At 36.0% G+C, this 23,666-nt stretch overlaps 1 protein-coding gene and 1 long non-coding RNA gene across 2 annotated transcripts; one reads left to right on the plus strand and one right to left on the minus strand.

Annotated features, from left to right (window-relative positions):
• The first annotated feature begins 3,544 nt into the window (after positions 1-3,544).
• Positions 3,545-10,645, plus strand: LOC148875906 (proton pump-interactor 1-like). The gene is made up of 7 exons (XM_088965696.1): positions 3,545-3,810; positions 4,451-4,860; positions 5,089-5,283; positions 5,390-5,569; positions 5,733-5,927; positions 9,003-9,101; positions 9,400-10,645. Exons 2-7 carry the CDS (start codon positions 4,510-4,512, stop codon positions 9,958-9,960), a joined length of 1,581 nt encoding a protein of 526 aa, XP_088821822.1. The 5' UTR covers positions 3,545-3,810; positions 4,451-4,509; the 3' UTR covers positions 9,961-10,645.
• A 6,961-nt stretch (positions 10,646-17,606) lies between these two features.
• On the minus strand, positions 17,607-22,126 carry LOC148875907 (uncharacterized). The gene is made up of 6 exons (XR_016098665.1): positions 21,987-22,126; positions 21,721-21,921; positions 19,648-19,679; positions 18,506-18,605; positions 18,321-18,433; positions 17,607-17,770 (listed from the first exon to the last, which is right to left on the minus strand). It is a non-coding gene; the product is annotated as an uncharacterized LOC148875907 (long non-coding RNA).
• Between the last annotated feature and the right edge of the window lie 1,540 nt (positions 22,127-23,666).

A 23,666-nucleotide genomic window follows, 5' to 3' on the forward strand; every position in this document is an offset into this window, starting at 1 on the left:
AATTACCAAGTCAAAGGGGTTTCGTTAATGAAGCCAGACAGAAGAAACTGGGGGGATTAAAACCTTGGGCTCCATTTGTTTGAGAATTTCATTTTGCATGGGTGTAAATGAATAAGAGTGCATATGGGCTTGATTTACTTTTGCTAACATATTTGATTTTGTTCTGTTTGTTTGGGAGGAGTCAGGTAGAAGGCAAATTGATATGATCCCCAAGAGAATTAAAGTAGGAGGAAAATGATGCAAATTTTGCATCAGTTTTTAGATGTAAAATTTGCACCACTAATGAGACGTAAAGGAATTTTCTTGGTAAAACAATTAAGAAATGGAAAAACATTGTAGGAACATAATTGAAAGTACAATTATATCTAAGGCAAAAATTATAAAGAATATCTAGTAAGAAAAAACGACCATAAAGGCTATGTTGGTTTGAAGGAAAAAGTAGGGAAAGGTAGGAAAACCTTGACCAATCTTGTATAGGTTTTCTTACCTTTCCCTACATTTTTCTTCAAATCAAACATAGCCAAAAGGAGTAATTAATAAAAGAATTATAATTAGGGGGTGCAAGTTAGGTACCCGATTTGATGAATTTATACATTTGCCCGTTTGAATTTAATAATGCTCAACTAGAGCCTGCCAAAATTGTATCCTTGATCATAGTACAGGGCGGGTAAGTTGGTGGCTCCCATGGAAAAGAAATAAATCCATGTTTGTATTTCATATTAGTGGGTTCTGAAGAAAATAATGATTCTTAAGTGGCTCATTTACTTGGGCAAATAATATCTTCCTTAGACTTGAGTAATCACTTATCTATACGTATCGGAAATTGCTAATACGTGATGGGAATATTGTCCCTTTAATAATGCCACTTTTTTTTTTAATAAAACAATCATTATACAACTTTACCTAGGGAATAAAAGAATGTTGGTAAATGCATTTATCCAGTTAAGTATTTTTTAGTGAACACTTGCCGAAATATGTGAATTTACCCAAGTCAATGACTTACTTAGACATGAATGAGGCCTTTATATTATTTAAAAGCCTTGAATACTTAGCAATGTGGTACCCTATAACAACAAAGATAAAGCAAAGGAATATCCATGCAAAAGAAACTAAGGGTTCATTTGGTTCTCAGCTAGGACTAGAATCAAAATTGGATTTGAAATCCTATAGAATTGGAATCAGAATCGCCTACTCTTGACATCTATTTGGTTCAATCAAGAATTGGAATTATATTGGATTTTGATTGTTATTGTTTGGTTCATTAGGAGTTGAATAATTAAATTAATAACATTTTTATTACTATATTTTATTAATTATTAATTATTTTATTATATATTATTATTATTTTTATTAGTTTATTAATTTCTATTATTTTTGTTTACTATTTTACAAATAAATTATTATTATTGAATTAATTTTTTATTAATTAGGAGTTGAATAATTAAATTAATATTTTTATTAATATATTATTATTTATTATTATTATTATTATTATTATTATTATTATTATTATTATCTTATTATTGATGTAATAATACATTATCATTTTATTAATATTAGGATTTGGGGGACTTTTTGTCATGAGTTCTTTACTTTTTGACAAACTCTAGAATGGGAGTCCCTCCCATCCCCTAAGGGAGTTTAGAATGGCCATTCCCCATATGGGGAGATTCCCCCAAGAATGGAATTCTGAATCCCATTCTTGCCAAACAAGGCATCTATTCCCGAAAACCAAATAGACCCTAAGTTCATAAGGCTCCATTTATACATTGGTGGAAAATTTCTTAGGTTGAAAATAATATTTAAATTATATTTTCCCCTTCTATAATGAAAAGTTTGTCCATTTGGTAGAAGCCAATATTTTAAAAAAAAGACTTGGAAATCAAAACCGCTTTGTCCATTGGTTTTTGGATTAGTGGTTTGACTATTTGTCTCGAATGAACAACCCGTTTCAATTTAAAAAAAAATAAAAAATAAAAAATGACCAAATAATTGCTATTTAGGTCGAACGGGTTGACGATTCGACCACCCAAACAAGTGGATCATTGACCAAGTCAATGATTTTTTGTCAAGGGATGAGTTAAAGGTGAAATGAAACCGATTTTCAAATCGAATGATCCAACCGTTCGGGTCAACGATGATTTGAAAACCATGGTAAAAACATAAACAACACTTTTACTGTGAAGGATGCATAAATACTAACCAAAATATTTCATTAAGCCCGGTTTATTTGTTTGCAGTGCAATTTTATTTATACTGGTGCAAAAAGTATAAGTTCAGCTTTTACCACATTTTGTTTGTTTGAAGTGGGAAAGAGGAAAATAAAGCCTAAAGCAAAATAAAATCTAGAATAAAATTAAACCAAAATTTACACTCTTCTTACTTGCATTTACATTAGCACAAATCAAATTATACTTCAAACAATGTAATCTGAGTGAAAAAAAAATTATTAAGGCTCAGTTTGGAAGGAATACCAATATAAATATGTACAGGCCAAATACATATAAAATACATATTTTTTCACATATATGGTAGGGCTGTTCATAACAAGACCCAAACCAACCAAATTGACCAACCCTGTCCGATCCAACCCGAGTTGGTCGGTTTTTCTTCAGCATCGGTCGATTTTGGGTTACAAAAAACATAAACCAATAGTTCGGTTCGATTTTGGTTTTCATGTGTGAAAATCGAAACCGAACCTAACCGACCCGAACCAACTTAGATACTATATATATATATATATATATGATATTTCAGTTTTACTATATATATACATATATATATATATATTTCAGCTTTATTTCAGAAATATATAGATTATATATAAAATTTCTTATATATAAAATATCAGTTTTGATACATCAAATCATTTTTAATTTTCAGGCATCCAGCTTTTGCTTTCTTAGACTTGAATCCTTTATCGTTTACACCGAAAGAATCATTCACAAAACCAACCCAAACCGACCAGGTTGGTTTTACTTAGTACTAAGTCGATTTTTGTTTCATTTCTAGGTAAATCAACCAAGTCGAATCGATTGAAAAAACGCTAATAAATCAACCCAATCCGACCCGTGAACAGCCCTAATTTCCAGGGCTCGTATTGATTTGGGGCTAAGGACTCGAGCTCGGTCCAGCTCACACAAGCTTGATTACACTAAATCTGTTCGCTAAACTAACCAATCATCATGTGAATTCAGTTCAGTCAACGTAGAGAGAGATGTGGCACGTGCCATATAACTGAAGACGGGAGTGGTTCAACCATCAATGATCTCAGGTCTCACCCACATGCAGCAAAGGTGGCCAACAGCTGTGATATGAGGACGATCAACTATACGAGTGGGTTGGTTTGTCGTAGCTGTTGGATCGAAGCCTGTAGCTGTAGAGGTGGGACCCTATTCAATTTTCTATCGTTATCCTTATGATGCTCTGAATGTCCTCCACCTGGACCACCTTCCTCGTAGCCTTCGTCAGCCTTCCATCGACACGTTTTTCAGTCGCAAATGCGGGGCCCATAAAGTTAGCGATGCGGGCCCATACTATATTTGTATCCAAGTCCTTCATTAACGAAAAGGAAAACCGCGGCCGGCCCATGGGCCTTTCATCGCTTATAGAAAGAAAAGATATAAAATCTATCTCTTGATCTCTTCTTCTACTGGAACTCTCCCCCCCCCCCCCCCCCCTCTCTCGCTCTTCGTTTGTCTTGATCTTCTGTTCCTGTAAGCGTCCACGGGATCTGAACTCTTATTTTCTTCAGCGGCCCTGTAGCAAGGGTCGATTCATTTGAAATCTTTCAGTTGATCTTCTATCGTGGTAAAGCTTCATCAATTTTCTTGATTACTTATTTTCTCTTTTTTGTTTTTTTTTTTCAGTGTTATTTTATCCTCTTTTATATGTTTCGTTGTTGGATCTGTAAGAATCTTTATTATCTCAAGGGGTAGAGATTGTTTTTTGAGGAAAGGTTGAATCTTTATCTGTTTTAGCGGTTGAGATCACACTTAATGCAGACATCTGTGGAAATAATGTATTATTTTATTTTTAATTTTTAGGATTCGATTTGGCTATTAGTAGTTTCTTTTCTTGAAAGAACTGATCTTTTTTGAAAACAGTTTATGATAATTTGGTTTTACTCTTGGTTTTGTTGTTTCGTTGAATTATTCATCTAGATGACTTCATACGTTTCTACAAGGCTGAACCCTGGTTGATTTTGGTTCATTTTTTCCCATGATCTCTGTATTATTCTGTAATAAATGTCTGAATGTTTGAATCCTTCTCTCTCTATCTCACTCCAACTTTCTTTTCATGATAGTCAACTCAACTGAAAGCAGTTATTATCAAGAAATTGTTTTAGTAATTTGAACCCGGTTGCTTCATTCGATATATGAATTTCTCCTGTCCGTTTTTATCTTTTAATAAAGGGTTTCTTTCTATCTGTTTGATGTGTTGTAATTAGGAACTGATCAACCGAGGGTTGTACAAATTCATTTCTTTATCAAATAGCCGGTGGAAACCATGGTTGTGGAAGTCTTGGCAGCCGATTTCACACAGGTTCCTGTGAAGGATGGAAGCGACGAGAAAGGCAGCGCAAAACTAAATCAGGGTTCAGGGCTCGATGAACCGATCAAGTTTAGTTCACATGGAAATGATGGTGCCATCAAGGCAGAGATGGAGACCATTTCAGATGTCCCGAAGGATGCCGTTGATGAATGGCCTGCACCCAAACAAATTCATACTTTTTATTTCGTCAAGTTTCGGTCGTATGAAGACCCAAAGCTGAGAGCCAAAATCGAACTGGCTGACAAGGAGCTTCAGAAAAGGACTCAATCCCGAATTCAGATCAACGACTCCATAAGAGCAAAGAGGGTACTTGAAAGATTTTCCTTTCTGCTGGTATTTCTTCCCTTGATAAGAAAACTTGGGTGGAGGCTTGAACTTCTGTTTGTTTTGTTTGTTAACCTCTTATTTTCTTGTGTGAGTGTGCAGTGTGCACATCCGAGTATGCTTTCTTAACCATATGGCCTAATATAGCATTTAATAAACCCAATAAATTGAGTTTCTGAACATTTAATTCTGCTGCTGTTGTTTGAGCAGGCAGATCGAGCACAGGTTATTGCACAATTGAAACCTTTAACTGCTGAGGACAAGCGATATAGGTCCATTGTGGATGAGAAGAGGAAGGAAATGGAGCCTCTGCAACAGGCTCTTGGAAAGTTGCGTAGTGCAAACAATGCAAATCGAGAGAGGGGTGTTGGTTTGTGTTCATCTGAAGCAGAGCTTAATGATCTTGTAAGTTTAGGATGGAAACTTCGAAATTGTTTTGGAATCCTATTCACGGCATTTTAGTGTTCATCATCCTGTATTAATTCCTTTCAATGGGAATATGGAAAAACAGATCCAGAGCTTGCATTATCGAATGCAACATGAAAGTATATCATTGGTTGAGGAGAAGCAACTGCTTAGAGAAATCAAGCAGCTTGAGGGGACAAGGGAAAAAGTTATCGCTAATGCTGCTATGAAGGCAAAGATTGAGGATTCTTTGGGTCAGAAAGAGGCTATTCAAGATCAAGTCAAAGTAAATTTCAGGATCTAGTGTTGGTCCTTTCTTGCTTCCTCCCACCCCCATGCAACCTTTCATTTATCTTATGTTCTCCCTCCGGGGTTATCCACTTTGATCTTTCTACCACTTGACCATTTTAAGATGAAGTAAAATTTCATGCATTTCTGTTTCATTGTAGCTTATTGGAGTTGATTTGGATGGAGTACGAAAGGAGCAACAGGCAATTAGGGCAAAAATCAAGCATTTTGAGGAAGAACTGAAGGCTATTGACAACGAAATTAGTTCATTACAGGGGGAACTGACAGTCGTGAACCAGAAAAGGGATAAGGCATATGAAAGCCTTGTTGAATTGAGAAAACAGCGTGATGAAGGGGTATGCCTTTCCAACTCTAGTTACATTTTCTGCCCTATTCTCAAGCTTAACTAGTATTTGTTTGCATTCTTTAGGGTTATCATTTTTATGATGCTTTCTTTGAGTTCATGGAAGGTTACCTTGTTTCTTAAAAATGACCATAAATGCCAAGTACATCTATTTATTTATAAGTACCCAGTACCCTGCTTGTTCCAATAGTGGTGCTCTACTAAGTAGTAACACTCTACTAGTCTTACTACAACTAAACAAACCAAAAATAACTCCAAGACTAACCGAAAGAAATAGAAAAATTGAAATCCTGTTATGTAAGGACACCTACTACTAGAATGACCATAACTCCCTCAAAACATGCAAGATACAAGATCTTGGTCTTGTTGGATGGATAACTAAATTACCTACATAATGGCACTTATACCATGCAAAAAGCAACATGGAAGTTTGATCCTTGAAATATAAATTCAAAGAAAATGATGTAAACTGTATTTTCAACTTATTGAAATCATAGTTGTCAAGGTGACTAGGCGGTTTTACAGTGTCGCCTCGCCCAAACACCTATAGTTTTGTATACTAGGCGACTGCCCAGGCACCCAGAAACTTAGGCGGGCGCCTAAATCCAGCTTCAGTGCTCTTCTTTTTTTCGAAAAAACAGGGGCTTCTCTTCCAGTCCAGCTTCAGTTCTTTTTTTCTTCAAAAAAACAGGGGCTCTGCCCCTATACTCCTCCTCCTCCTTTTTCTTCTTCTTCTTCTTCCATCCCAGATTCAATGCTTTTTTTTTTTCAAAAAAACAGGGGCTCCACCCCTATTCTCCTCCTTCTTCTTCTTCTTCTTCCAGCTCAGATTCAATGCTTTTTTTTTCCGAAAAAGAGGGGCTCCGCCCCTATTCTCCTCCCTCCTCCTCCTCCTCCTCCTCCTTCTTCTTCCTCCCTTCCTAGTTACTGGCCTGTACTTATTATTCTTAACAGCCGAACCTACTTTACTCCCTTCCTAGTTCCCAAACTTATTAAATAGTTTAGGTCAGATTCCATCACCTAGGTGGGCACCTAGGCGACTAGCCTTGACAACTATGATTGAAATTCTAAAGCCTCTTTAATATGACTTTTTAAACTAATTTCACCCTTTAAAATGACCAACCCTATTCCTGAGACACTAGTAATAAAAAGACATAAAATGATAAGAGTGATAAAACCAGAACACCGGAAATAACGAAATTGCCGTTGGATGAGGAATCAAGAAAAATTGATTCCTTTTCTATGAGTTCTATTATTTGAAACTGAAAATTGAATATGAGATGACATACTTGTTTATATTAATGTTATGCAATTTATGTGAATTTTTAAATCTGAAATTTTGATTTGTAATTTTGCAAGTGATGTATTGATAGTTGATGATACATAATATAATTAGGGATGACTCTATTATTAGAAACTGCAGATTTGAAGTTTTCTAATTTCTCATAATTTCCCCTTTTGGGATACTTACTATGTTTGTGTATGCATGTATTCCTTTAATTATTTTTAATTATTTATTAATTAAAAACTCCATACTTGGGAGGTTTACACCACATGTGTTTATTTTATGCTTCATGCCTTGGGATAGTGGAATGCCTTGTGACACACATTGGAAAGGATGATAATAGGAATTTGTACTGATTAATTATTATAAAAACTTCAGGCCAAAGGAATGGGTTCACATGGTGAAAGGGATCACCTTGCTCATTTTTTAACAGGCTTATGACCTTAGAATTGAATAGGAAAAAGATTGATGCGACTAACTCCAAATAGGTCATAGGTGGAATTAGCACATGGTGATGATCACAATAATATCTAGTCTTTACTCCATGGTAATTGCCGTTTTTCCTTTCATCTCAACAACAAAAATTATACAATTGCCTTTTCTATCTTGCCAAAAGTCCACCCCCAATCCCCTATTCACAAATCAATAGAAAGCTTTAATAATTTAACAGTAGTCAAAATCTTAGACTCTCTCATGAGTACCGACTAAAATATAGAAACGTTTGAATGATGTTGAATTGAAGAATAGAATAAGATGAAAGTTCTCTCAGGAAGATGAACTGATGGAAAACATTATGGGTAGTATTAGATTGTGGTTCTTCATGAGGAAGGAGTTTAGAGATGCTTCTCTTGATGACCTGGTCCTGATTTTAAGAAATTTTTAATGTTTTGTAGATGTCTGTTCAGTTGTTTGTTTTGTATAGGTCTTCATCTATTGTAACACATAGTCAGTTGTTATAAATGAAGTGATTCTATTTGTAGCCATAGAGGCAACTGATATGCTTGATGTTTTATTTTTACAAAGTGAACCCCAATATATTCCTTGGTCTTGGAGATGTTGTGAAATTGTTGCCTAGGTGACCTGAGCACTGACATGCTGGGATGCCTAATCTTATATACTTGTGTAATCAACTCTTTATTCTGGTCATTTTCTTCCACTTGTGAAATAACTAAATGATTCATTTCCTTTTTATCATGGGATCTAAAACTATCTAGTGTACTATAATTCATTGAACTGTAAAAAAACCAAATGACTTGTGTTGTATAAAGAAAGAAAGGGGTTGTGTGGGATGGATTAGGAGGGTCTTGTATTATGGTGATTATCACTTTATCATTACCATTTAAAATTATTGTCAAGGAAGTGGATGTGTTGATTCAGGAAGTGCCTAACATGGACTTCACCAGGATGTCAACTGGGGCGCCAACCTAACCAGGAAAACCTGGCAGATTGGCTATGTTCTTCAGTCAAACAAAATCATGTTGGATAGGGCCAGAAAATGGCAGTGTTGATCCATCTCAAATATTAATCAAATCAGTTTAAGCTAACTCAAATAGAAATAGTAAATGGGGATGGTGCTTTGGTTGAAGCATTGCTACATAAAAATCCATCTTTGGAATTGAGAATTTAAAAGTTTATATTGTATTATGGTTGTTGATCCCCCGGAAGAACATTGTTTTATCTTTCACAATTATGAATGCTGAGTTGTTTTAGTGTTTAATTCGTTCACAAGTTTGATTGTGATCATATTTCCTGATACATCATTGTGGTTCCTTGTCCATTCAGAATGCTCACTACTTCCAGAATCGTTCGATCTTAAACAATGCCCGGGACCTTGCTGCAAAGAAGGATGTGGCAGCCCTAGAAGAATTATCTCACACTGAGGTCTGTTGGCTCACAGGCTTCTGTTTGTTTGCAGTGCATATCCAAATTGGGTGCAAATTTTGTGCCCAGTTTTTTCTTTCTTTCTTTCCCATTTTGCACCCAGTTCAGTTTTATGCATGTTTGCTTGACACTGATTAGAACCCTATCTGATATGAAATTTGCACTTGTTCCTCCCACCTTCATTTTCTCCATTATAAGTGGGGATCAAATCTGAGTTAAATCTGAAGCAATCCTTTCTAGGGGTCTTTACATATTATATTTTTTTAGTCTCAACTTCATTGTCTTTCCAAATGGTCAGGTTGAGAAATTCATGTCCATTTGGAGCAGCAATAAGTCTTTTAGAGATGATTATGAGAAAAGAATCTTGCCATCACTTGATATCCGGCAGTTGAGTAGGGATGGGAGAATGAGGAACCCTGATGAGAAGCCACTGGTTTTTGAAGTACCAGCAGCTAGTGAGCCAGAGGCAGTGGCAAAGATCAACATAAAACAACCGAAGGAAGAGCCTAAACCCATTCCCCAACATGACACGATCCCCATCAAGAAGGTACAGAAAGAACATAACAGTAGATTGACAGAGTTGGTATCCACCACAAAAGCTGGTGATCCAGATGAGGAGAGCGTCTCATTTTCTGAAAAAACAGTAAAGGAGCCATCTACCACCAATGAGATTGATGCAGAAAAGTTGAAAGAGATGAAAAGAGAAGAGGAAATTGCGAAAGCGAAGCAAGCTTTTGAGAGGAAGAAGAAGTTGGCAGAGAAAGCAGCAGCGAAGGCGGCTGTAAGGGCTCAAAAGGAAGCTGAAAAGAAGCTCAAGGAAAGTATTGCTTTGATTTCTGAATTTCCTAGGTATTTATAATTTGCTTTTCTCATGGGTTTTGAGATCCTGAGGCGCTTTTTTTCCTCTGTTATTCATTCTCAGGAGCGTGAAAAGAGAGCAAAGAAAAAGGCTGCAGCATCAGCACCTCCTACCGGTTCTGAGGAGCAAGCTGAGGCAAATGGAGAGGTTGCCGAACCAGAGAAGGCGGAAGAAAACATTGAATCTCCAGTTCCGTCCAAAATTAAAGAGCAGAAGGAGAACCCTGTGACTGTTAGGTACAGAAATCAAGCAAAAGGTCAAGATCCAGTTCCAAAGGCAAAAATGATGTTTAGACGCAAAAAGTCAACTCCATACTGGGTATGGGCTGCTCCTGCAGCTTTGCTAGTGGTGGTGCTTGTAGCAGTTGGGTACTACTATTTTCTGTGAGAAACTAACGAAGAATTAGCTCTAGACCAATTTTCCAGCTGACGAGCTTGCAGCTGGTTTGGCGTTGTAGTAGGGAAATTCTTGTTCTTTGCATCCTTGAGAGGGGGGATGGACTAAGCTCATAATGTTATTGGTTGCTAATGTGTGGTGCTGAGGTAATTTGAGGAAGCAGCCAAAGCTTTTTTTGTTTTTTCTTTTCTTTTTTGGTTTGAGTGGTATACTATAAAATTGCGACAATTACCAGAACATTTTACATTTTAATTAGAAGACATAGCTGGATGCTTGGACCTTGCTCAAATTTGTTTTGGATGCTATCATATTCTAAGCTACAAGTTGCTCTAGTCAAATATGGAGTATCATTGCCCATGATGTCATGTTTAGTAATTTGGTTTGTTCATCTCTCTCTCTCTCTCTCTCAAAATAAAGAAATAAATAAGAAAAAAGCCCGGAGTTGGGACTGAACAGAATAAAATTGTAAACCGGATTCATGTGGCTGATGAGGCTTAAATGATGATGATGAATTGAAGGTTACATCAAATAGAATGAGGTATATAGATTATGATGCGGTTGTAAATTGGAAAAGAAGTGTACAGTACACTGCACCGCATTACAGAATTCTGCATTCCAACATAATTTAAAATGATAAATACCTCACCCTTAAACATCTGTGTATTAGCTGGCTGGCACCTATTCCAATTCTAGGGTGTGTTGAACAGTCATTAAAATTGGAAGAAGTGTTGGAACCGAAATTCCTTAAACATCTGCACAGACGAATATTGCTTGAAACCAAAAACACCATTGATCGCCAATCTTGCTGCCCATGTGGTGGCTCAGGAAGCTCATAAAAGCTTAAAAGAAAAGTGCTTGAAACCGATAATGGTTTCATAATTATTTAAACAGCAACCCTTATTAATTATTATTTCAGTAATTACTAATAGTAATACAATGATTACTAAATAGATTTCAGTAATTATTTAGCAAATAATATTTTACTCTCTTAATAATAATCTATTGTTAAGTAATATCTATTAGATATAAAAATTATTATTAAAAAAATTCTGGAAAATAATCTACCAACTATTATTTAATATTTATTATTTTTGGAAATAATTCATTATTTAAAAATATTAAATAATCTATCAAAAACTAATAAATAATCCATTATTGCTAATGGGTTACTTAACAATAGAGTAGTTTAACGAATCATTGTAATTTAATGATATTTCATTAATTTTTTATATTAATTATTTATTGATAAAATAAATTATTGGAAATTGTTACATCTTCATAAAATTATTTCTCATTTTAAAAAATTTATTGGTTAATTTAATTAATTTGTTGATTTATTTTTATTGGAGAATAAAATATCAATTATTAAATTTTTAGAAAATTACTGAAAATTATTACATTATAAAAAAAAATTATATTTCCATTTTTTTAAAATTAATGATTAATTTATATTGGAAAATAAAATATAATTAATTTGTTGACTAATTTTTATTGTAAAATATAATATAAATTATTCAATTTATTATTTAAAATTGTTTCTTACATATTTAGAACATTATTGATTAATTTACATTGGAAAATAAAAGATAACTAATTTGTTGATTAAATTTTATTGGGAAATAAGAAATAAATTATTAACATTTTAAGAAAATTATAAATTAATTATGTTAAAATTACTACATTTCAGAAAAATATCAGTTTATTTATATTGGAAAATAAAATATAAATTAGTGTAATTTGGAAAATAATTGTTGAAATTTTTTTATTAGAAATAAAAATTAAATTATTAAAATATTTAAAATTATTACAATTTTCAAAAATTATTTATAACTATTATGTTTTGAGAAAAATTATTAATTTGTTGATTAATTAAATAATGAATTTTGCTTGGAAAATAATATATAAATTATTACATTTTTGTAAACTTATTACATTTGTTTTCATCTCCAACCAATAAAATGAAAACAAGTTATTGGACAATAAAACATAAATCACTGTAAATTATTTATAAATCACTGGTAGAGTGCTAAAAGGCGAACCCAATGAAAGAAGGCTTTAGCAAGAACATCATTTCGTTCCAGATGTACGTACGCCATCCGGCCAAATAAAACGACTTACGAGATGAGTTATAATCCTTTAAGGCTATGTTTGTTTGTGGTACAAACGCAAAACCGATACTTTATATACTCCGGTTCAGGTTTGTAGGCTTTGTTTGCAATACATTTTTGCATTGTAAAACGGTGGGAAATTGTATTTTCTGACAGTTTTGTTTTGAGAAATCGAGACATTTTCATATTGACTTTTCCAATACAAACATTTGCTTTCTTCGAAGAGAGAGTACACAAGCTTCATGGATGCATCGATCGCCCATGGGAGGTGGTCACCGTTACTGCTAAACCCTACTACAACGGTAAGTTATCGTCGTCTATTTCCTGCCACAGCACAACAAATATCACTAAAAATCCATCAAATATGACCAGTAAACATGATTTTCCTTTTTTTTTTTTTGTACTGACCACTCCCTTATTTTTGTAGATTTGTGCTTACTATTTGCTGGTGTTCTTCGTTCTACTCATTGCATACAAGTGTTGTCCACTCTAAACCATCGCCTATTGGAGATGGTGACCTTCCTCTCAAACATAATCAGTAACAAATCTACCATCTCTTTTGGCAAATCTGAGTTATGTATCGGTGGTACTTGAAATAGCAGAGTTAATGATAATGTGGATCAATGATGAAATCCATCATCCTGTTTCTATTTATAATGGTTAAGAGTTGTACACATACAAAGAATCCATCAACAATGGAGTTTTACAAAGATAAATGATAAGAAGATTACAGCTGGAAGGATGAGTGTTATCCTGAATGGGATGAGTGTTATACCAGGACTCATCAACAGACCAATGATGTAGTAACTTTATTGCTACTGAGAAATACATGTGGAGGTATATCTCCAATACGCCCCCTCAAGTTCCATGCTCATTGATCACATAGAGCTTGTTACGTAATGAAAGGAAGCGATCACCACTGAGAGGTTTAATGAATACGTCAACAATCAGGTCAACCGATGAAATAAATCGAACACATAACCATCGAGCAAGAACCAAGTTCCGTAGAAAATGAAAGTTAACCTCGACATGACGAGTTCGAGCATGGAATATGGGGTTCGCCGCAAGATTGGTGGTGCCAATGTTATCACACCAGATAATAAGAGGTTTAGAAAGAGTGACACCAAGATCTCGGAGAAGAGAGAAGATCCAAAGAACCTTGGTGGCAAACGGTTGCACATGCACAAAACTCTGACTTTGTTTTGGACTGTGCAACTGTAGCCTGCTTGCGGTTTGCGGGAACTCCACGCAATCAAGTTTTGACCCAGCTAAATAGCAAAACCTCCGGTGGGCCACCGATCATCAGGGCAACCGGCCCAATCGACGTCAGAGTATGCATGAAGGGAGAGAGAGGAGGAACCTCAAAATAAGCTCAACCCATGCATGTGTGTTTAAGATAACGTAAGATCCTCTTTATTGCTGCCCAAAGCTCATCGGTTGGAGACTGAAGGAACTGAGATGCCTTGCTTACTACAAAAGAGATATCTAGTCGTGTGATGACCACATATTGTAAGGCACACGATGCTTCTGTACTCAATAGGATCAGCGACAGGGCAGCCATTATATTTAGAGAGTTTGGTATTGACCGCCATATGAGAAGAGATGGGTTTAGCAGAATCCATGTCAGCACACTGTAGTAAATCACATATATATCGACGTTGGCTGAGAATAATTCCCTGAGGGTGCAGAATAAACTCAATGCTAAGGAAAAAGGTAGCAAGTCTGAGATCCTTGAGAGAGAAATGATGAGAGTTTCATAATACAACTGTTGATGGCCTTCTTAGAGTTTCCTATAAGCAACACATCATCAACACAAACCAGTAGATAGAGTGTGATTGATTTTGAGCAGTAAACGAATAGTGAAGTATCAGCTGCAGAAGCCTGAAAGCCCATCTTGTTAGTTGAAAGGTGAGGTAAGAGTACCAAGCACAAGGTGCTTGTCGAAGCCCAAAAAGGGCCTTATGTAGCTTGCAAACATGATCAGGTTTAGACGATCTTCGAAACCTTTGGGTTATTGGACATATATGTCTTCTTGAAGTTCACCATTAACGCATTGTCAAAATCAATCTGATGAATGCACCACCGTTGAGAGACAACAAGAGAGAGAATAATATGGATGGTCACCAATTTCACAATAGGGATGAAGGTAGCGGTGAAATCAACACTGGGAACTTGAGTGAATACTAGTGCAACCAAACGAGCCTTGTAATGGTCAATGGTGCCATCGGCCTTCCGTTTAACTTTATAGATCCATTTAGTACCTACCACATGCATATTAGAAGAACATGGGACAAGATTCCAAGTGCCATTATTAACTAGAGCATTGAACTCTTTTGTCATAGCATCACACCAATGAGTAGATTTCACATCTTTGGAATAACTGGAGGGTTCAACACTTTCATCATGTAATTGAGCCAACAAGGACTGAGGTAGAGGATACTTGGTAGTCAGATGTGTGCGAGGAGGTAGGGAGCCGTCCATAGACCGAGTAACCATGGTGTGTTGGCGACTAGGAGCTGCAAAATTCTAAGGAGGAAGAGTAATGGTATTATCAAGGGTATCGTATAAGGGACGTGTTCCATGAGGACCGACTTCAAGGGAGATGGACACATCTGGGGATGCCAATGTACTATTATGACTGTTAAGTGTCATAGGAGAAGAAGTGGACCTAGCTGGTGGTGGTGATGAGGGAACCATAGGTTCAAACGTGATGGAAGCAGCTCTGGAGGAGATGGGAGGTTGTAAATAAATTCCAATAGATTGATTTGGATCTGATGAAGTAGCCATAGATATTTCGAAGAATTTGTGTTAGTCAAAAGACACATGGCGTGAAACATATTCTCGTCCAATAGGAGGATGCAAACATCAATAACCTTTGTGCTTGTCACTATAGCCGAGAAAAATACATTGTTTTGAAAGGTAGTCGAACTTGTGTTGGTTATATGATGGAAGCAACGGATAGCAAGCACACCCAAAAACCTTGAGGAATCAATAATCCTGAGGAGAACCAAGAACCTTGAAAGGAGACTTACCATGTAGAGTGTTGGTCAGAAGTTGGTTGATTAAATAGACTACTGTAAAAGCAACAACTGCCTAAAAGGAAAAGGGGAGCGACGAGGAGGCCAGTAGAGACAAGGTGGCTTCGACTACATGGCAATGTTTCCATTCAACATTCCCGTTCTGTTCATGCATGTGAGGGCATGTGAGTCTATGAGTGATGTCGGCGGAGTCCAAATATTGAGAAAGTTTCCAATATTCTCCACCCCAAATATATTATAAGGCTTTGATATTAGCATAGAATAAAACTTCGACATGACGCTTAAATGACAAGAATCCGACTTTCTTTGTAAGGGAAACAACCAAGAAAATTTGCTATAAGTATCAATGAAAATTACATAATAACGAAACCCTACATCAGATAAAACTGGGGTTGGTCCCCATACATTAGAATAGACTAAGTCTAGAGGACCAGAAATAACTGTAGAGGATGGGAGTAGTGAAAACCTATGACTTTTGCTCATTGTACATGACTCACATATTAGATTCGAACTAAAATTAAGTAGACCCTCATAGGGTAACCCAAACTGTGACACTACATGCCTCAAAATTCGCATAGCCAGATGTCCAAGTTGCTTGTGCCAATCATTGATGGAAACATGTTCACCGACTAAGGTTGAAGGCTTATTCATTTTAGACACACTTCCTGGAAATTGATAGAGATCGTCTCTACTGGGCCCTCGCAACAGTGTTTTCCCCATATAGTCATTCACAAGAAAACAATCACCATGAAACTCAGTATAAGTTGTTATCATGAGCAAACCTTTGAACAAATAACAAATTTTTAGACAAATCCAGCACATGAAAGATATTGTTTAAAGCAAACTTATGAGTAGCAATGTTAATAACTAATGAACCAAGTTGATTACTTGCCAAACCTAAAGCATTTCCGACTTTAACTTGATCAATTCCTCCACACACAGGCCAAATTTGCAGATTCTCAATATTGGGTGTCATGTGATGTGTGGCACTGCTATCCACATACTAGGTTGTATCAAACGGAGGTGTAGAAGTAGTACTACTATTGTAGGCAGTTGTTCCATAATTAATAGACAATGGGGTTACCATGACCTTTTCCTCCATTGTTTGTATGGTTATCTAAAGAACCACGCCCTCTACCTCTACCGTGGTTATTTCTGGGAGCAATATATTGGGTATTATTACTAAAATTTTTACTTCTAAAATTAGCAATATTAGCCGTGGGGGAGGTGGAATCGGTAGGGGTGGCATTCTGTTCTAACCAGCCCTCATGACCAAGAAGAATGCCTAAAACATCATCAACATCAAAGTCTTATATATCAAACCTATTAGTAACTACAATCTGGCAACTGTAGATAGACTATTAACTATAAATCTAACTTTTTGGACATACTAAAAAAATAGTCATACCTCCTTTCTTGAGACTCTAGAGTTGTCTCCTATATTGAAGCAATCTAGAGCGAGAATAATTGGCAAAAGATTTGGTGAGAGCATTCCACACTTCACGTGAGTGATGACCAACCACTTGTCACTACAAGAAAAACAGTCTAAGCCTTAGATCTAAGGCGGCGATCATTGGTCTGCCATCTAAGTAGCTGCCAGCCTAGATCAAGACTGCTGCCTTTGGTGGCCGGTCCAAATTTTATTAACACGGCAGTCTATCGAGACCGCCAGTTTAGTGTTATTAAAGACGACGTTTTTATCACCGACTTAGTGTTATTAAAGGCAGCGTTTTTGACCGCCGGCTTAGGTTTTGTCAAAAATTGTTTGGTTTCTTAGACGGTAGTTCGGACCATCGACTTTGATCCTAATTGACCGCCACCTTTGGTTTAATCCAACATCATTTGCTTCCTTAAGCGGCGGCTTAGATCCAAAGGACTGCTGCCTTAGGTGTTGTTTATGGCTAATCTAGCAGTTTCATGACCGCCAGCTTAGATATATATATATATATATACATTTTTTAATGTTTATGCCAGGTTAATTCCGATATTTGTTGGTACATACACTTTTTTATTAATTCATCACTTTAATACATGCTTAACAAATAATTCATGATAATTGATATATGAAAAGCTAAGTTAAGAGACTTAAATAAAAAAAATGCAATTTAAAACAAAATATATTAATTTAAAGATTAATTAATATCCAAATCAAACTATTCACATACAATATCCAGTTGACATATAAAAATACAAGGACTTAAAAAAATTCAATTTATCGAATAAGGTCCACATCTTCAAAAGCAAATCCACTTAGCGTAATTGATGAACCTGTAAATCAAAAACATATAAATTATTAAAGAATGTAAAGTAGTTGAGATAACCATAAAAAATGTATAAAAAACAAGACATTCAAGGAGCCATCCTAATTTAGCATTCTCATATCAATAAATGAAATATGCAAATAGTAAATTAACCAAATCAAATTGAAACCTCTATGGCATGACAGTTAATGTAATCAGATTGTAGCACATAAAAGCACATTAGGATGATTGGTCTGGATTTAATAGATAAAAGAATGTAAAATATTTCAAATAATGAACCCAATCTACCCATTTAAAAGTGGTGCTATCTGTATCCTTGTGCTTATATGACCCTATTTACATATTTCACTATCATCAATAGAAGTTTACCAGTTGCCAATATAAAAAAGCTTATGTGATGTCAACAAACCGGTGTTCATGGAGTATCTTTTCTATTTCATCACTCTTTCTTTAATATTTCAGATATGAAATCCTTCTATTTCCCCTATATCAAGATTGAAGTATAGAACAAAGAAGAAATTGGTATTGAAAAAACACCAATGCCACCAAATATATACCTAAATTTTGAAATTTCACCTAGATTCTTATCCTCCAAAGTAGAGTTAAGAAGGCTTGACTGCAATGGATCATGTGGAGACAGCACTAAATACCAGTAAATTTTCCTTAGGACCTGCAAGTGGGAATAATTGTCAGGAAATGCCAAGGTAGATAGGGAAGACATGAATTAAAAAACAGTACTTACTGGTATCCATTGTGCCGGATCTTCTTTGACAGATGGAATCTCATAGATTGCCTTGTAGCTACGACAGATCTCAAGGTAATCATTGTTATGGGAGTGGTACCTACATAAAGGAAAATAATCCAACTAAATAGTTTCCTTTATAATGGGATACCAGATATAAAGTCATAAATAAAGTTCAAAATCTACAGCCATTTTTATCACATAATCAGATAGTGATAGAAGGTATAAATCACACAGTCAAACCAAGTTTCCTCCATGTCTATCTGTGGTAGCAGGTACTGAATGTGAAACCAAGGCAGGATCCACAGTCAAACCAGCAATAGGTTCCTTAGGAGCAACCCAACCCTCTTTACCATTTGCAATCCTCTTCACGTGAAGATCAAAATACAGTTACAAATCACGCATGCTAATAGGAGTTTTACAAAGATAAGAATAATGACAAATCAAATGCCTATCCAACAAATGAGATTAAGAAACTCAAAAGAGTGAAATCAAAACAATGTGCTGTCTGATGCACATAATGTGGCCAGCGTTTTGTGTTCAGCAGAGCAGAATTGTATGTTCCTTTATCTTGGTCAATGGTGTGAAGAATCGGCTTTTCTGACATTATTAGCTGGTCAATTTTCCTTTGATAGTGAACTCAACAGGTGAGGTTTTCATTCATGTGAACCTGGACCCTGGTATGGGTCAGGTTCTGGTATTAGTGGCAGAGGGAGAATCATATGCTCAACTTATTATGGGCCCTGGTCCCAATATTTTTAGGCCCATGCCATCTACGTTTGGGTTAAGTTGGGTATCCAAGTATTCGGTAACCCATTCATCCTCTGCTTTATCAACAGTGAATAGGCCAGGCCTTCTAGTTGATTGATCCTAAAAAATACTTATACCTGTTCAATTTTTCACTTTTTCATACCAAATTTCAATTCAAAATTCTATCAACAACTTTTCTTTCTTAATTAAGAGCCTAAATTTGAAACTGAAAACCCAATCAAAAGCAAAGGCAGTGTTCGAGTTGGATTGCTTCAGTTGAGCTGCTTAATTAGAAGAGATTTCAATGAATGACTGAAAAATATAATTGGTTCAGGTTGCCTGGAATTTTCACAAAACATTGCTTATAAGCTTTTGGATCAGGTGGGCCTCACCTCACAAAGGCAAGAGCAGCAACATGAAAACCCTGCAAAATAAAAAGAAACAAGAAGTTTGAATGTAAGAATATACTTGAGTACTTAATATATGTACTCTCACATAGAGGGTGATCATTACTAACCTGATGCAAAAGGCCTAGCATGCAGAAAATTACCAGACCTGGGCCTAAGTTTTTGTCCAGGCCACAAACACACAAGAAGTGATTGATATAAGCCTCCCCGCCCCCCCCCCCCCCCCCCGTTAACAACAAAAAGGTTGCTTCTCATGACAATCAAAATATATACAACCTTAATTAAAAAGAAAGAAAGTGAAATTTTGGGTGATATGTACAGGTCAACGAAGCTTCACTACTACTTACCTATGGACAACCCAAAGGGGTTCCCTATCTTATTAATAGAGAGTCTTGACAAATAGTACCTATGTCAAGGGTTTTATCCACAATAGATTATTCAACTAAGATCCAAGCACATGAGACTGGAGAATATTGGATGCATGAATTGTACCAACACCACCTACAGGATGTATTGGTTACTCCAATTAACGCATAGGTGAAACAATTCAAACTTTGAATTCAGCCCCATCCCCCATGAGGAATAATAAAAATTATTCCTTTAAACCTTCGTCCAACCAACAACAGAATTTCCCCTCAAAATTCCTTTATGGAAAGGGATAACACTAGATGTCTATATGTTTACTCTTGGCATAAACTTCATTGTAATTCAGTGGTTCCACTACTAAGGGGCTCACACTGATTTGTAACATCTATTGGCTTCTTTTTGAGCCTCCAAAGGGGCTCACACTGATCTACTGGGTATTATCTGGTAGGACAGAGGACTTCCTAGCAGGCAATGCATAAGGTGTCTTATTGTGTCTTTTATCAGATTGCTTTCTAGCATTCATACAGTACATGGATGAATAATAAGTGACTTGGATGACTGGTAGCATATTATCTATCACTATCTTCTGTACATTTAATTTGATTATTGGTAAGAAATTCCATTAATTGGGTGGAACGGAATCCATTTATTTTACTGTGTCTGTATGACTTACTATTGGAGAAAATCTCTGGTGTTTACTTTTTTTCCTTTATTTTGTGGCTCTAGTGGAATAATGGGTTCCCTGGCTTATTTTGCAGGTCAGACATGACCAAAGATCAAATAGTAGTAGATCTTAGCTTTAGGACAAAAGTTCTGTTGTGGGGTGGCATCCTTCTTGGCTCACAGCAATCAATCTCCAATAAAACAAAATACTACTTGATCAATTAATCAATATCTATACTGAGAAGTATCTCTATTCAAACTACCTAAATCTAAGTAAGAGTCAACCATGACAAATGGAAGAAGACTCAAGCTTCTTAACCTCAGACCGATATTTCTAACAAAAGAAACTAGCACTTCAACCTCAGAGCAACAATACAGCAATAGAAACCACCTTAATCTCTTTGTTCCCATGCAACTTCCAAAACCACCTAGCAATTGCATCAGATGAATGAATTGTAGCCTTCTTTTAGTGATTATGCCAACACTAATAGGTTCCCTTCTTTCCCATGGGCACAACACAAATACATGGAACATAAAAGCCAAAGCACAAACTGCATAAAATCTAATAGACCTAAAATAGGGCCATCACAATAATTCACAATCAAGAATAATTGAGGAATTTTGACGACCCTAAGCCATAGACATGTTTGTTTCATTTTCTTTTCTAGCATTTTGTACTGCTGACATTAGGATTACATAAGCTCCTATCGCATTGAAATTATTACCTTTGGCAAAGTACGCATTTTGACTATAAAATAGTCCTTGCCAAGAAAAGGAATGTGCATTTTGATTTTTAAACCATCCATCTATTTTACTGATCGTGGAATCAAAAAGTCATCTACAATTCATAATCCTAAGATTCAAGTTTCAACTAAAACGTTTTTAGTTTCTGTAAGCAATAAACCCTTTTTTTGTTTCTGTAAACAATAAACCCTAATTCCAAGATGATCGATACTTGCATAATATAATTCAGGAAAGAAAAAGAAGCTAGAAAATATAGAGGATGGAAGGGAGAGGGATGATAATGACCCGATGGTGGTGACGCCAGAGGTCCCACAGTAGATGTAGGTGAAGGGAGAAGCTGTATCTTTTGAAGATGGTTTACTGCATTTTGGATCGTCAAAAAGGGAAGTTGGGGGGATTGCTCCAGCTTGATACGGATTTTCTCCTATGTAGTAGAATTGCGGCTAAGCCTTTAACTGTGTTTGTTGCCCTCCACCGATTAATGCCCTAGAATGGGAGGAAATAGAAATGAATCAACCATACGTGAAGAAGAAGAATAAAAGAATTTTTACCTTTCGTTCTTTGTCAGAAGCATTTCTGAATCGATTTCTCTCTCAAAAAGGTTTTGAGCGGGAGCATAAGGCGGCAGTGTGAGAGTTTTTGGATTTTTGCTCTCTCTCGCAGATGTAATAAGCTGGCTTAAGTCCGGTTCAAATGCAAAAATGTCGTGCCAGTTCTCGAATAACACCGGTCCACCGCCCAATTTTTTTTATTTTCGTTTTCTGGGCGGTAGGGTTGTTCATAAAAAGGCTCAATCCGACCAAACCGACCCAATTCAAGTCGGTTGGGTTTTCATCAGCATCGCTCAGTTTTGGATTGTACAAATTCATAAATCAATGATTCGGGTCCGTGTTGGTTTTCTTGTGTGAAAATCGAAACCAATCCAAACCGAATTGACTTAATTCCTATCTAACTAAAAACTGAAATATCTGAAAATATATATTCTAATATATATCTAAAAAAAATATATTATGAAATATGTCAGATATATATATATATATATATATATATATATATATATATTTTCTAGAAAATATATATTCCAATATATTTGTATGTATCTTTTTGTTTATATAAATATATATATATGAACTTAGAACCGAAACCGACCCAAATCAATCCAACCCGACTCAAACCGGCCAGGTCTGTTTTGCTTAGCACTGTGTCGATTTTGGTTTCCATCTCAGGTAACCCAACCAGGTTGGGTCGGTTGGAAAAACCCCAATAAATCAACCCAACCCGACCCATGAACAGCCCTAATGGGCGGCGATCTTGATAAGAACGCCAGTTCAGCTGTGTCTATAGCAGTGGTCTTAAAGACCGCCGCCTCTAAGGCCGGCTTACATCATTTTTCTTGTAGTGTGTACAAACACATTCTATGTAACTGATGCAATAATCCAAGAGAGCACCGGTTTATCTTTCTCAAACCGGTCTAAATACGCTGGATTGAGAATCATCCGATCACCTCCATTCAAATCTGGTATTTGTTTTGGTGGGGTAGCAATCGATCCGTCTACATACCTGATTAATCGATTTGTGTAGAGAATCAGCAGAAGTTGAGCTTTCTAGAGTAAATAATTGTCATTACTGAACTTAATAGAGAGATAAATGTATTCCATTAGAATGAGTTGAGCTCGAGCCTGGAGCGTTATTGGTGGCTAAAACACCTATTGAATTCTGAGAGCCAGAACTGAAGCCGCGTCCATCAATGAAGGCTCTGATACCAAATTGAAATAGCAGAGTTAATGATAATGTGGATGGATGATGAAATCCACCGTCCTGTTTCTATTTGTAATAGTTTAAGAATTGTACACAAAGGAGTCCATCAATAATGGATAAGAAGATTACAGCTTGAAGGATGGGTGTTATCCTGAATGCGATGAGTGTTATACCAAGACTCATCGAGAGACCAATGATGCAGTAACTCTACTGTTACAGGAAAATACACGTGGAGGTATATTCCAGTAATGGTAAATAACATATCTAACTTTGTTTTTATTTTTTGCACCCAAGTACATTTCAGATCTTGTATTGTTATCCACTACTTTCAATGTTTCAGGCAAACCTCATTTGCAGTTATGAAAGCATATCCCCATTTGTAGAGCATTTAATGTTTGCTCTAATGTTTTCTTCCAAATGCCAGCAAAAACATTCAGGTGTTTGTTCACAAACAGCAATACAAATGGGATAGA

This window comes from Nelumbo lutea, chromosome 1 (assembly GCF_056320005.1).
Source record: "Nelumbo lutea isolate HS-2025 chromosome 1, American lotus-T2T, whole genome shotgun sequence".
Classification (NCBI taxonomy): Eukaryota; Viridiplantae; Streptophyta; class Magnoliopsida; order Proteales; family Nelumbonaceae; genus Nelumbo; species Nelumbo lutea.